Source organism: Myodes glareolus, chromosome 27 (assembly GCF_982192425.1).
Source record: "Myodes glareolus chromosome 27, mMyoGla1.1, whole genome shotgun sequence".
Taxonomy (NCBI): Eukaryota; Metazoa; Chordata; class Mammalia; order Rodentia; family Cricetidae; genus Myodes; species Myodes glareolus.
Window position 1 is genome coordinate 42986612 of NC_142052.1, and position 15100 is coordinate 43001711.

The window sequence follows — 15100 nt, forward strand, 5'->3', positions numbered from 1 at the left end:
GGTCTCAAGGATCAGGGAGGACAGGGTCCCACAGTTTGTGTGTTGTGCTCAGCATGATGTTTGTGTGTTGTGCTCAGCATGACGTTTCTGTGTTGTCGACATGCTGTTTTTCAAGTCTTTATATCATGATTCCTCCTCACAGACAAGAAAACGGGGGGCTGAGCAAAGTTATAGAATATGGCAAATTATGTAGCTAGAGAATTGTGGAATCAGAATTTGAGGTTGTGCCTTCTGATATGAAGTTAGTTTTTGTTTCTTCAGCACAACTTTATATTCTACTTATTGTTAGTAACTGCAACTTCCTGATTGTCTACCCCAGTCTAGGGTTGTGCTCATTGCTTCCCAGGTAATAAAGCCTTTAGTTTCCAATGAACCTCACCAGAGAGAAGGGTGGGGGGCAGATTGTCCAAGGGAGGAGTGAGAGTCCTGAAGGACCTGGAGTTTCTGAAATCAGGATAACGTCCTCTGGGTTGTCACCAAATACAGGGATAGGTTCCACTGACAAGTCCTTTCCATTACTGAACCTATGGCCACTCCTGAATGACCTTAGAATGGGGCTAAGTGGCAGAGAGATCCTGTGACCATTGGGTTTACACATGCAGATGTCAAACTGGACCCATTGGGTGTACTAGCCTGGGGGTAGGGACTGGAGATTGAGTGCCATAAAAACTTTATATTTAATTTTTGAGATGAGACAAGGTCCTCCTTTGCAGTTTACGCCACGCCTGAACTCACAGTGTAGCCCAGACTGTTCTTGAATGGGCAGTTATTCTGCCTTAGCCTGTCTCTGGGGTGTTGGAACTGAAGATGTGTGCAGCCATGCAGTTCTAAGAACGTCTGGGGGCTGTGAGATCACTCGGAGCTTAGAGTGCTTTCTGAGTTCAGTCCCTGAAACTCGGGGAAAGCTGGAAAAATAGAACCAACTTAACAAGTTGTTCTCTGACCTCTACATACATGTGTGTTCACACACATGTCATATTCAAGTACTCATACCCTGTATAAATTTAAAACATACAAAAACCCCTTTGGACCAGAGATATTATGAGTTTTCCAGTTGGTGAAACACCCCTGTGTTGGAACGTGATAGACCTCAAGTCCACTCACGGGAGTCCTTGCTGGATTCCCTGCTGTACCAGTTCCCTAGCTATTCACCTGTTCCTTTTATGTCAGATTTTAGAGTAACCCAGCAAGAATAAGCAGTGTTTCCTGAGTTATGCTGACTATCTTGGCAAATTATTGAAGTTGGGGAAGTGAGGATCTAGGAACTCCTGATGGTAGGTACTGGATAAGAAATACCAAAGGTCCAGACTGGCATTTGGTAAGATAAGGTCCGTCTTGTGATCCCTTACCTTGTAGATTGTGACACTAACTCTGAGTAGTTAGCATCAGAACTAACTAGGTTAAACCACAGAACGCCCTGTGAATAGGTATAGAGTTTCTAGACTGCTTGATGTGGAAAACCCTGCACGTCTGCCATCGGGATTGTTCCAGAGTGTTGTGGGGAGATTCTGGTGTCTGCTCCAGAGGGATCTGCGGATGGTGAGGGCAGAGGGAGTCCCAGACGGATGCTCTGTGGATGTTGCAGAGCTCACTTTCAATTGACTCCACCTAACGTGAATGATGGCGATGGCCTCCCGTCTCTTCCCCGTCTCCCATCATATTAATCTCAGATGGAGTCACATATAAGGAAAGAGGGACATTCGCCTGATGGAAATGTTTCACTCAGAGTATGTCTCAACTACAAGTGCTATGGATGTGACAATCTGAGAAACAGACTCTTGTCAGGTTTTCTTTATCATGAAGCAAGATATTAGAGCGGCCTAATCTCTTTTCACTAAGAGTATGCCTTTTCCAAACTTAACCTTCAAAACAGGAGCTATTATGGTGCTACCTGTCTATGGTTCTGAAAACAAATACCCAGTTATGCTCACTGAGATGGATAAAAACAGAAAATCATTTTTCTTTAACACACTGTATTGTACTTTCCTTGAAACCCATATGGTATGTGTAGGGGCCATTAGGAAGGAGCCAGTGTGTGGGGGGGGTGGAGGCTCAGCAGCCATCAGCCATTTTACACTCACAGGGCTGAACCTTTCACCCTCTCCACAGTGGGTCTGAGTCCAGTGCAGCGGCATAAATTACCTGGGCGAATGAAATACACAGTTTCAGCTCCAGGGCTATTTCTCGGGGCTTGAGGCATCTCCCTCAGTCACACCAAGTCTCTCCCTTCAGCCATAATACCTCCCTTGCCAATCATTGAAAAGTCCCAGGAGTCTTTCCAGATTTCACATATGTCATCAGGATTTCCTCAGGACCTGTTTGTGGGGAACACTCTTAAGAGAGGTACAGCACAGAAACTCAGTGAACGGAAAGGACAAAATCAGAAAATACCACTCTGAGGGACACAACTCCCATGCCAGAGATGTACACAGCTTGTGAATATCCACTGCTCTGGTCTGGGTTGTTTTCCAGGGCAAGAGAGAGCAAACACATTGCTCAATGAAGACAGAGTAGTGTTGAGAGGCGTAAAAGAGTAGGCGCAGCTGCCTCGTTCTTGTGATTGCTCACATTTTTCTCACAACAGGAAGAGCAGGCACCAGAGCATCAGTGGAGCCTTGTTCAAACGGCCTTGAAGCACAAGAAAAGTGGAAATTTAGGAGAACTTGGAGCCCCTTTAGATTTGTTCAAGATGTCAGATGGATCAAGTGAATTGCGTCTCACAAGATAAGCTTGGGGAACCATGAGCTCTTTGGGAGACATAACAGAAAACCAGTGTGGTTCTAGAACTTGGGAATTGGGTAACCCTTGGCCCCCTTTTTATTTTGAGATGAGGATTAGGTGAGATTGACTCAACTCTTGGCCTATTCTCTGGGTCTGTTCTGACAGGGGTTATTGGTGACAGAGCCCCAGAAGAGTGGTCTCTAAGAGGAGATTAGGGACCCAAGAAAGCTAACCTTCTCTTTTGGAGTAAGGATTTGAAAGACCTGGATAAATCCAGATCCCCCTAGCAGGAAAATAGAGCCAAAAATCTAGCAGGAAGAGAAGAATCAGAAATCTAGGATTAGCCAGTTCCAGGGTTCCAGGAACTAGCTGAAGATAAAGGTAGATTGTAATCTTGAGAGTAATCTTGAGAGACAGAGAGATTCCCCCTAGTAATTATCACTGGAATAGAAATTAGCTGATTAATAATCTTGAGAGGCAGGGAGTTTCCCCTTTGTAATCATCACTGGAATTTTTGGAATTTTCTGTGACACCCTCCCTGCCCCCCTTTCAGATTATTGGGCTGTGTGGTTTCTTCCTATAAAAACTACTTCTCCCGGTCACTCGAGGTCGAACTCTTCCCCTGCGTGGGTTATGAGTCTCAGTCCCAGTGCACTGGTCCCCATCTTGTCGTCTTGTCATTAAACCTCGTGTGAGTGCAGCAAGGACGGTCTCTCGTGAGTTACTGGCAGGGGGTGGGGGAGTGGTTTCGCGTCTTCCCGAGGCTCGAGTGAGAGTCTCCCCAAATCGGGGTCTTTCAGATTCTAGGCAGGATCTGCTTAATTCTGCAGACACAGTGCATGGAGATTTCACAGGGCACTTGACAGGTTTCGGCTCCTCTGTAGAGAAGACAGAAAATGTAAATGCACAAGACATAATTAAACAACATTCAGTGTTAATGATGTTGATTAATGTTCTCATAAAGCTCTGCTTGGCTGATTCTGATCAATAGTTTACTCCATGACTTGCATAAGGACAGGAGGCAATGTTCATCAGATTTGCAAAAATGGAGAAATTAAAAAGTGTCTTGACAGAATGCTCGGCGCACCGAACACTTGAGAAGAATAAAACTCTCCGAGAGGACAAAGAAGAGAAATTACCTCTGAAGTCTCGAGGCATGTTAATGGCTTGCATGTTTATGAGTTTCTGCAGTTTCCTCCTTGATTTCTAAGAATCCATGATTTCATGAGCACCGGTTCTATTCCAGTAACAAGCGTGACAGCAAGGCACCTCAGTAACAAACAAAAACAAACCACAAGGTTGATGCTTCTCTAGGCTAGCTCCCACTGCATGATTACAAGATCTTAATCTTTCAAGCTCCAAGTCTTAATCTTTCCAAACACCGTCTCAGTAGCATTGAAAATTCATCAGTGATGCCCAGAGAGTGACTATTTCAGTGAGCACATGGCATGCCAACATGTAATACACTTACATCCTAAGAGATGACATGTTGCCAAGAACGTGATAGTTACATGGAGAATGTCCTTGACTTTCTCCTGGTTGCCTCAGTCTGCCCTCCTGCTCAATGGGGATGAATAGTACTTTTCAGCACTGATTAAGAAGTGTGTGCCATAAGGATCAGTGTATAGACCTGTGTCAAGTGCTTCGGATGTCTGTGCATGGAGATGCTCCGGGATCCCGGCTGCCTTCTGCCTCCTTATTCTACAATTTAAGAAGTCATGACTGCAGGCCCATATTTCTTTATGGTGTAGCAGCCAGGCTCTGAAGCCATTGGGCCGATCTGAAATGATCACGTAGCCCTGCAGACAGGCTGTCTCTGCCTGACAAATGTCAGGATGTTGGCTATTCCCTTTCTTTGTAACTTAGAGGATGCCTTATAGAGATGCTAATTCAGGCCTACATGACAGCTAGCATACTCAGCAGACAGGTAGATGCGGACGTGACAAAAGGCCATTCACCTAGTTACCTAGGAGACAGTATGATGATGTATTTTTCCCGCCCAGTTTATGTATTAGTATAAAAGATGTTTGGAGAATAAACGGGAGAGATCTTCAGGAGAGATCTTGAGGAGGAAGAAGCCTGAGATGCCCTCTTCCATAATGATGGTGTAAGCTGTGTCTGGTTATTCCTTGCGCCTCTGTACCAGTCCAGTTAGGGAAAATAAATATCTGTGTTGGAGCCACATGGGCCCTAACACATGCCTTCCTGCCCAGGATTTCCATTACTGAGCAGGACTGACAGGCTGTCATACCTGTATAGATGTGTTTACAATTTGGGCAGTTCTGGGATCATTCTGGCTAGCCACATTTCTGGCTAGCAACTCAGAGACAGTTAACTTATTAGGAGATCTGTTTGGGATTCATGAGGCCTGGGGGTCTGAGATTACAAAGTCAGAATCAAAAGCAAGACTTGAAGCAAGTGGTGACATGTGCTTGTGATTCCAGCACGTAGTGGGCAAAGGCAGAAGAATCCCCATGAGTTTGAGGTCTGTTTGGTATATCTAATGAGTTCCAGGTAGTCAGCAACTAAAGACCTTTTCTGAATGTCCCCTCATCACCAGAAGAGCACTGTTTTCAGAGTCAGAGCCTCGATCCTGGAATCATTTCTAACCTTGGAATAATAGTCACTGCCAACAGCAGGGTGTGGGCTGAGGAGAAAGAAGGGTCCATCTCAGGAAGCCTTCACTTATGGGATGGGCCGCAGGAGAAGCCAGCAAAGGCTCAAAGGGAGGCAGCTGCCAAGGATAGGAGAAAGCAAAGAACACTCCTGGCCTGTGTACTCTGTCCTCCCGTGATCAGACAAAACAGGCTTCGGTGAGACCCCTTAAATTGAAGGATGCTTCATGAACTTCTGTCCTCTGCATCATTCAGACTGAAAGGTCCTTATACCATGACTCTGAAGGCTGCCAGTCACAACTTCCTCAGGTTGTCTGTTTCTCTCCACAGGCCAATTTGAGAACTGTCTGGGCTTCAGAAAATACCTGCATCAGATTGGCCTGTAGGCAAGGCTATGGGGCATATTCTCTATTAATGACTGACATAGTCCACTGTGGGACATGCTCTCTATTGATGACTGACATGGTCCACTGTAGGGCACACACTCTATTGAATTGACGTGGTCCACTATGGGATATATTCTCTATTGATGACTGACGTGGTCCACTGTGGGGGCATACACTCTATTGAATTGACGTGGTCCACTTTGGGATATACTCTCTATTGATGACTGATGTGGTCCACTGTGGGGCATACTCTCTATTGATGACTGACGTGGTCCACTGTGGGACATGCTCTCTATTGATGACTGACGTGGTCCACTGTGGGGCATACTCTCTATTGATGACTGACGTGGTCCACTGTGGGGCATACTCTCTATTGATGACTGATGTGGTCCACTGTGGGATATGCTCTCTATTGATGACTGACGTGGTCCACTGCGGGACATGCTCTCTATTGATGACTGACGTGGTCCACTGTGGGACATGCTCTCTATTGATGACTGACGAGGTCCACTGTGGGACATGCTCTCTATTGATGACTGACGAGGTCCACTGTGGGACATACTCTCTATTGAATTGACGTGGTCCACTATGGGATATATTCTCTGTTGATGACTGACTGACATAGTCCACCGTGGCAGTACCACCCTCTGCTGGTGACCCTGGGGTAATTGAAACAGCAGGTTGAGCAAGTCGTGGAGAGCAAGCCAGACAGCAGCATTCCTCCGTGGTTTCTGCCTGTGCTCCAGAGTGAGTTCTTGCCTCTTTCTGCCCTTAACGATCAACTGTGATAGGGATGTGCAGGTCAAAGAAACCCTTTCCTCCCACGTTGCTTCTGGTCATGGTATTTATAGCAGATGGTAAACTAGAAATAAATATGTGATTCAGTTGATTTTCATGCATAAATATCCACCAACGGAAGCTCCAAGTTTATGAACAATCACTTCCAGTTCCTCTCTCCCCTCAGGCCCTAGCAACCACTTGTCCACTTCATCTTTGCGACCTTTTGTATAGATGGAATATATGTCTTTTTGTGTATTCTCTTTCATGTACACAAGGCTTTCAGCATCCACATTGCTGTAGTGTGTCAGTATTTATTCTTTTGAAGGACTGCGGGGATCCACCTTGGTGGATGTGCTGCATTTTATTTATTAAACGTTGTCAATTGGTGGAACATTTTCCTACCTTTGGGTTTTGTGAAAAACACTCTGACTGACTGGTTTGTGTGTAGATTTTTCTGTACACATATTTTAAACCCTATAGCAATTGTGTGGAAATTTTGTTTCACGTTTTACCTGCCTGGCTGTTCTCCAGTGGCTGCTCTATGCACATCCCTCCAGCAACGGAGAGGGATTCAGTTTCTCCATGTCCATCTAACGCTGGCCACTGTTTAACTACAGTTGTCACAGTGTATGGAGTGGTGTCTCACTACGGCTTTGATCTACATTTCTCAAGGACAGACAAGGCTGAGCATCTTCTCATGTGCTGATTGGCCATTTAAACATCTCTGTCTATCTTCTTGTGTGCTGATTGACCATTTAAACATCTCTGTCTATCTTCTTGTGTTCTGATTGACCATTTAAACATCTCTGTGTCTCTGCTTTATTGGGACACACATACACACACACACACACACACACACACACACCCCAAAAACAAACTGAAAAGTGATTTGCTCTAAGTTGTAAGTGCTCTTTACACAAGATGCTTGTCATATATTTTCAAATACCCTGTCCTATTCTATGAGTTTCTCTATCTTTCTCTCTCTCTTTTCTGTGCTGAAAATGAACACATTAGACAAGCATCCATCACCAATTATATCCTTAGCCCTTGTTTTGTTGTAACAGGGCCTTGCTATGTAGCCCAGGCTAGCCTTGGAATCTAGACCCTACTAGCTCACCCTCCTCAATGGTGGGAATGCTGTTGCCAGCTTTGTAGATTTGATGAAGTTCATTTATGTCTTTCCTCCTGACCCCCGTGGTCCCAGAGACTCTTTAGATATAAGGTCCATATCTGACCTGATTAGAAAAGTGGGGGTGATTGCTCTCAAGGAGAAATGAAAAAAAAAATTTCCAGACCACAATAGGAAAGAAATCATTTATAAAATCGTCAATCACTAGATAGTATAATTGCGTTGGTGTATAAAACCAAAAGTGAGCACAGCCTAGCTGTTGTATTTAACTATATAGATCTGAGGGGGAGAATAACGAATGAATGAATGAACGAACGAATGAATGAATGAAACCACTTCAGAGGAAACAATTTAATAACTGTGCGATTTACAAGAAGATTTATAACTGCTTAGGTGTATCTGGAGCATCCTGAAGTGAAACTTCCAAATCAGCTTCATGAAAATCAGGTGTGGGTGATTCCGGGCTGTGAAAATCTGGCTTTCATCGTTAGCATCTTCCAGCAGAGAGACCGGGAGGTGCATCCTGCAGACAGGTGGACCCAGTCCTTGCAGTTCGCATCTGACTCACACAGGGATGCTCCAGGGAACAAAGGATCCAGGTTCATCCCTTGGAATCTGGAAGGGAAGAGCAAGTTTGGATGCTTATGAGTTAGAAACACGCTCGTGACGTAGGTTAAATAAATAGCAGAAGACGGTGAAGGTGAAAACCAGCACAGGCCTCAGGGCCAATGAGAGGTCAGAGAACGACATCACGTGGTGTACAGAGGCCTCCTGGACAGGGCCCATCGGAGGGATGGAGAACTTTCCACCCCACGTGGAGAGGGCTAAGGAAACATGGAGCCAGTGTATGTTTGTCCACGGTGAGGCCCAGATTCCTATGCAGAACCTGCAAGGAAGGAGGGCGGGAGGGGCGGCGGGAGGGGCACCCTCACAGGACAGGAAAACTTGTCTTGTAGCTGGAGAGGGAACTGGGTGGCACTGGTTCCTTTACTATGAAAAATCACAAATCGTGCTGCTGTACAGACAGCAGAGAACCCTAGTGTGTGCTCAGCGTGGACGCTGCACAGGGAGGGATCTTTCCCTCACGCTGCCAGGGCCTGCCTGCGTGGGTGACAGTGGGCTATAGCTCAGTGAACTTGACTCCGGCTGTGTGTCCCAGGTTCAAGCCGCAGCCCCTGAATTCCTGGGCCTGATTCAGGGGAAAACATAAAACCAAGAGAACGAACCTTCTGGTCCTCTCAAGTGATAAGGGCCTGAGCACACAGGAGACCAGCCGAGGCCAGGCTGATGGAAAGACTCAACCAAGGGACACAAGTTCAAGAGCCACTCCATCCCGCTCGCGTGCCCTAAGGGGTTCCTGTCATCTGTTTTTCCACGGGAAAACCACAGCAGTGGGTTAAAGAAACATGGCCATGGAGCCAGGGGACAGAAATGAAGAATTTTATGTTTTTTCTCTGGAGGGCAACATACCATTTTTGTGAAGGTATCTTCACAGGCCATGCGGATCTTCTCTGGGGTCAGTGGACTTCTGAACCTCAGTGGTCCAGAGATGCCTCTCTCCTGTCTTGCTGCGCTCACTGCATCATGGATGGCAAAAAACACCGAACAACCCAGGAACACCCCAGACTCTCCTAGACCCTTGAGAGAAATGAGCCAGGAAGGTTATGACACAAAATGCCCATCCCTCACTGAATATAGTTTCATATGCATATATGTACACACACACACACACGCACATATATATAACCTTTAGACTGCTATATATATATGTATATATATATATATAATTTTTGAAAAAGTAATTTACCCATTGACCTTAGTATTTTTATACTTAGAATTCTAGCTTAAGAAAATGATTTCAAATGGAGCAAGCACACACAGAAATGAAGTTGATTATTGCAACATAAAAAGTCAAATGTGACCTGAGAGTCCACGTTAGGCATACTGGGAATATTGCACTATGTCATTAAGTAACTTTATAATTAAATGTTTACTATGGACTCCTTCTGTAGTGCCCTAAAGACCTCAAACACCAAGTAGACCAATGTCTCCCCGCCCTAAAGACAGCAAAGAAACCCAGGATCCATCAGCAAGCACAGCTCACCTTAGAGGAATACAGGGTGTTCGAGTGCTCAGACGGGGGCAGGAAAGAGATGTGCATCTCTGTGGGGATGTCGCAGATGGCGGGGATTTTGTACTGGTTTGGACCCCGGCTGTACAGAACGCCCTGAGGGGAGTAACTCAGCTCCTCTATGGTGTAAAGTCCCATTCCTTGAACAAATGCACCTTCGACCTGAGAGGAGAGAAGGAATGTATCCCACGAGGCGACTTCCCAGGAGCATGTCCGCTGCCTGCTACTTGCCTGAACTGGAGAACTGCAGTTCAAGGGGCCTTTAGGGCGTCTCGTAGAGTGTCCCCAGGACCCCATCAACAGCCATTTCTGTCTGTCTCATTCAGTGCTAGATTCCAAGTCAGAGGCCTTGGGTTTTAGTCTTAGCCATTGGAACGGTAACTCTGGGTGAGTCCGCACATGTCTGTGCACACACGGTCATGTCTTCCACCAATGGCGCATACAAAACCCTTCATGGACCCTGTCTACCAGGGTAAGGTCCCTAGGGCAGGAGATGTTTCCTCTTCAGATTCACTGCACTTCCTGCCCCCGAAACAGGAAACAAGGACAAACAGTTACACGTACCTGGCCTATGTCCAGGGCTGGGTTTATGCTGTGGCCAACATCCATCACAATGTCTGTTCTGATGGTCTACAAAAATGAATATTTAATTCAGGTAACCCACAGAGAAGAAGCTGAGAAATGCCTTTTTCCAGGTATGGGAGCAAGTCTTTCTTTGGACCAATCGTGTTATTTTTCATGATAAAGAAGGAACAAATTTTTCATTATGTGACAGAGTTTGTTATCGAAATCATTTTGATTTTGATATAGGGTCTCACGTAGCCCAGGTTGACTTGGTATATGATATGAAGCCAAGGATGTTCTTCAGCTCCTGATTCTCCTGCCTCTACTTCCTCATTCGTTAGAGCTGTGCCTCACCATGCCTGGTTTACGTGATTGCTGTGTAGTGATATTTTGTTTATGTTTCAACAAATAAGGCTTGCCTCAAGATCAGAGTGCAGGCCAGGCAGTGTTGGTATACAGCTTTAACCCCAGGCCTTGGAAGACTTGGGCAGAGGGATCTCTCTCTTATTAGCTCAAGGCTGCCCAGGGCTACCAAGATTGGATCTGTCTTATAGAGAAACAGAGCTCACACAATGGTGGTCCCAGCACTTGGGATCCCACACCTTTAATCCCAGCACTAGGAAGGTGTAGGCAGGAGTGATATGACTGGATGGAGAGAGGAGCAGAACGTGGAAGGAGACAGGAGCTCAGGGTAGTCTAAGGTTTTCCAGACACGGGTGCAGCCTGAGGATCACCCCTGTAGTCAGAGGAGGAAGTCTAAGGAGATAGTCTGAGAACAGGGTCACCCCTCTGGTCTGTATTGGTAGAGGCAAAAGAACTCTCTTGTGTATGGCTGCTCTGATCTTCAGCATTAACCCCTATATCTGGTTCTGGGCTTTTATATTATATTATATTATATTATATTATATTATATTATATTATATTTTTGGTTTTTCAAGACAGGGTTTCTCTGTAGCTTTGGAGCCTGTCCTGGAACTAGCTCTTGTAGACCAGGCTGGCCTCGAACTCACAGAGATCCGCCTGTCTCTGCCTCCCTAGTCCTGGGATTAAAGGCCTGGGCCACCGCAGTCAGGGTGGGCTTTTATTTTTAATACCAACTAGAACTCATGCTACAGTGTTGAGGACTGAACCCAAGGTCGCAGATATCTGAGGGCAATTCTCCACCAACTAAGTTCCATTCCCAGTCCCCATTTCTGCATTTCTTCAAAAAGATATATTTACTTTTGTTTTATGAGAGTGAGCGTTTGCCTGTGTGCCTGTGAAGGGACTCAAGCCGGCTCCATTGTGGGGGGCATGGACCTGGCAGCTTCTCCCCGATTCCCTCTGCCTTACTAAACTCTGCCAGACGACATTCCTAATGCCAGCCTCCAAGGTCTATTCCTTTATTTGGACACTTCCTCCTCCTGAGGCTGACTATCAAGGTTCAGCTATCAAACTATTGAAGCCCAGCAACCAAATACTCCTTTGGCTCTCCTAATTAACACCTCATCCTAACATAGGGTTTCCCTTCTACCTTTATAAACCACCATTTTCCTCTGTGACGTGTCTGTGTCCCTCTATCCAGAGACAGAACTTTGTCCTCTGGGACAAAGACCCCTGCCAAGTCTCCCTTGTCCTCTGTCTCCTGTCTTTGTCTCTCATTCCCTGCCCTCTGTCCCTCTGGGGCAGATAAATCTCCACTGTGCTGAGAACTTGACCTTGGGGGTCCCGAGCCGAAACTTTTCCTTTCATATTACAGTGTGTATGGCCACTCTGTGCTTGGTGACCATGGAGGCCAGAAGAGTATCACATCACCGGAAACTGGAGTTCCAGATGGTTGTGGGCCATCATGTGGGAACTAGGAACTGAACCTGGATCCTCTGCAGGAGCAGCGAGTGCTCTTAGCCTCTGAACCATCTCTCCAGCCTCCACACAATGCTCTTAGCCCCCAGATTAAGCCCTATTTGTTTTCCAAGGGAATAAAAAGCTCATTTGCTTTGGATAAGCTTCAAAATGGCTTATGCAAGAGACTAAATTTAATCTATCACAACAAACAGTGAAACATCAAACGCCAATATCTCTGTCCTTCAAAGGCCTCGTTGCAAAGCCCTGTGGCTTCTATCCAAGCTAAGCCATGGAGTCTACCCAGCTCGGTGACATCACCGAATCATGGATCAGGACAGGTCAGCAGAAAATGTTCAAACTGCTTTCCATTGATGTAGAGCTTCCATTCGGTGGGTGGGGAAAAGAGCAAATCGGCCCTTAGGCCTTGCATTCTGCTCACCTAAAAGTGCAGAAAAGAGCGGCCCTGCCTGTGTGCTGGCAACAGTTCCGTCTCCTCCAACAAGTCTGTCGATTCTTGGTGTGAATGATGGTTTCCACCATGCTAACACACTCTGTTGATCATTAAGGAGCAAAGAAAATACACAATTGGGCAGTGGTGGTGCACGCCTTTAATCCCAGCACTCCAGAGCAGAGGAAGGTGAATCTCTGTGAGTTCAAGGTCAGCCTGGTCTACAAAGCACGTTTCGGTAAAGCCAGGGTTCTTACACAGAGAAAATCTGTCGTGAAAAACCGAGAGAGAGAGAGAGAGAGAGAGAGAGAGAGAGAGAGAGAATGCACTGCTCTTCTTATTTTCTGTAGAAAACTAGATAATTATCCAGAACACCTGACTCCAGTAGAGTTCAGGTCATTAATTACTTTTCTTTATCAAAAGACAATGAGGTGAAAAGTTCTCTTTGATACCAGTTAGCTTGACTGCTCTTCTAGGAGACAAGTGGCCTCCACGGTAGATGAAGAGGGACCCTGTAGAGTCTAAGGTTAGTGAATGTTCAACTTTTAAAGACATGGACTATGGCTCTCGGCCACTGTATTCTTATGGGTCTGGACTGCAGTAGCCTGCTTCCAAGAGAGTGCTTAATGAACTCCTCCATTTGGTATTCACAGCCTGTGCATGGCCCTCTCACGAACCATTGGCAAAATCAGTCATTGAGACAACTTGATGTGGGGTTCCCCTCTGCACGCTGTGAATATGTGTTATTACCATTGGTTAATAAAGAATCTGCTTTGGGCCTGTGGCAGGGAAGGATATAGCCAGTCAGGAAATCTAAACAGAGATGGAGAGAGAAAAGGCAGGATCAGAGAGATGCCATGGAGCTGCCAAAGGAGACAGATGCCCCAGAACCTTACTGGTAAACCACAGGCCTAGTGGTAAAATACAAACTAACAGAAATGGGTTAATTTAAGATGTAAGAGTTAGTTAAGAAGCCTGAGCTAATAAAGGCTGAGCAGTATGTGTGTGATTATTTCCACTCTGGGCAGCCAGGAAACAAATGAGAGCAACAACAACTACTAGACCCCAGCAGAGACAATGGCATCGCTCAGAACAAGAGGAGAAAGGACTATGGTTTCTATTTCAGGTTTCTTCCACGTGTTTGTATTTTCAACTGTCTTTGGAGCCGATACATCCCGAGGAAGTCAGCCACTATGTCCGTGGGACACTAAGTGGACAAAGAGATCATTTAAGGAAAGGAGGCAGTTGGCTGACAGACACGGAGAACCACACCTCCCATTAACCACGGTGTGGGGAGCTTAGACGCAGAACCGGTGACTGTAGCCCTCATCTAAAGCCTGACCATCGTCGCCTCATGAGCAATCCTAGCTGGTGTTACCTGGATTAACCACGTGGACCCAGATGCTTGGCCCCCAGAGGTGGTGTGAGCCAGTAGACATTTATTATTTTAGTTGCTGATTGGGGGCAATTTGTTATACGGTAATAGGTAGCTAACATATAGATGTAGGTTCAAAATATAGGATATTTTTTAGGAAGGCAGTTTGACCAAAATGAGAATGGCTGAGAAACAGCTTCTTATTGTGGAATATTAGTTTAAGATGTGTTAAATTCATTTATTCATTTACGCTGTAGGCTATTTGGTTAATGATACAAAGATGTGTTGCATCTAGTTGTTTTTTTATTTGTTTGTTTGTTTTTTGGTTTTTCAAGACAGGGATTCATTATAGCTTTGGAGCCTGTCCTGAAACTAACTGGCCTAGAACTCACAGAGACCCATCTGCCTCTGTCTCCCGAGTGCTGGGATTAAAGGTGTGTGCCGCCACCTCCTGGTGTATTGCATTCTTTTATGTTGCATTTGTTTAATTCTGAAAAGCTGTGTTGCTTTGCCTGCCTAAAACACCTGATTGGTGTAATAAAGAAGCTGAATGGCCAATAGCTAGACAGGAAAGAGAAACTGGCAGGGCTGCTGGGCAGAGAGAATAAACAGGAGGAGAAATCTAGGGGAGAGGGAGGACTGAGAAAAAGAAGAGAGGAGGACTCCAGGGGACAGACAACCCACCTCAGAGCCACACAGCCAGCTATGGAGTAAGAAAGAAAGGACTATAAATATAGAATAAAGAAAGGTAAAAGCCCAGAGGTAAATTTTTGTTAAAGAGAAATGGGATAATTTGAGTTTAAAACGCTGATTAGAAGCTGAGCTAAGGCTGAGCTTTCCTGGAAAGAGTAAGTCTCCGTGTGTGTATTTGGGAGATCGGTGGTGGGCCCAAAACAGGGAGAAAAAAACCACAACATCTGGAAGGCAGTTACATGTCAGCCTTTTGTCAATGGGTGGTGCCACCATGAGCTACCAATACTGCACACCTCTCAAGATTGTTCAAACACACGCCAGGACGTCTCTTGAGACTTCACACTGATGCAAGAGCTATCACTGTAGGCAGTGAGGGAAAGGACCCGTGTTGCTGCTTGAGAACCCGCTGGGGTTAAAGGACAATGAAGGATGAA

At 45.7% G+C, this 15100-nt stretch overlaps 1 protein-coding gene across 1 annotated transcript in view; it reads right to left on the bottom strand.

Annotated features, from left to right (window-relative positions):
- Positions 1-7967: 7967 nt before the first annotated feature.
- LOC148117707 (aldehyde oxidase 1) overlaps positions 7968-15100 on the bottom strand; it is a 51126-nt gene continuing 43993 nt past the window's right edge. Inside the window, exons 32-35 of the mRNA XM_087902371.1 lie at positions 10327-10392; positions 9736-9924; positions 9102-9269; positions 7968-8246 (exon numbers count right to left, since the gene is read on the bottom strand). Of these exons, the coding sequence (XP_087758497.1) occupies positions 8196-8246; positions 9102-9269; positions 9736-9924; positions 10327-10392 (474 nt within the window). The 3' untranslated portion in view covers positions 7968-8195. The remainder of the gene's footprint in view (positions 8247-9101; positions 9270-9735; positions 9925-10326; positions 10393-15100) is intronic.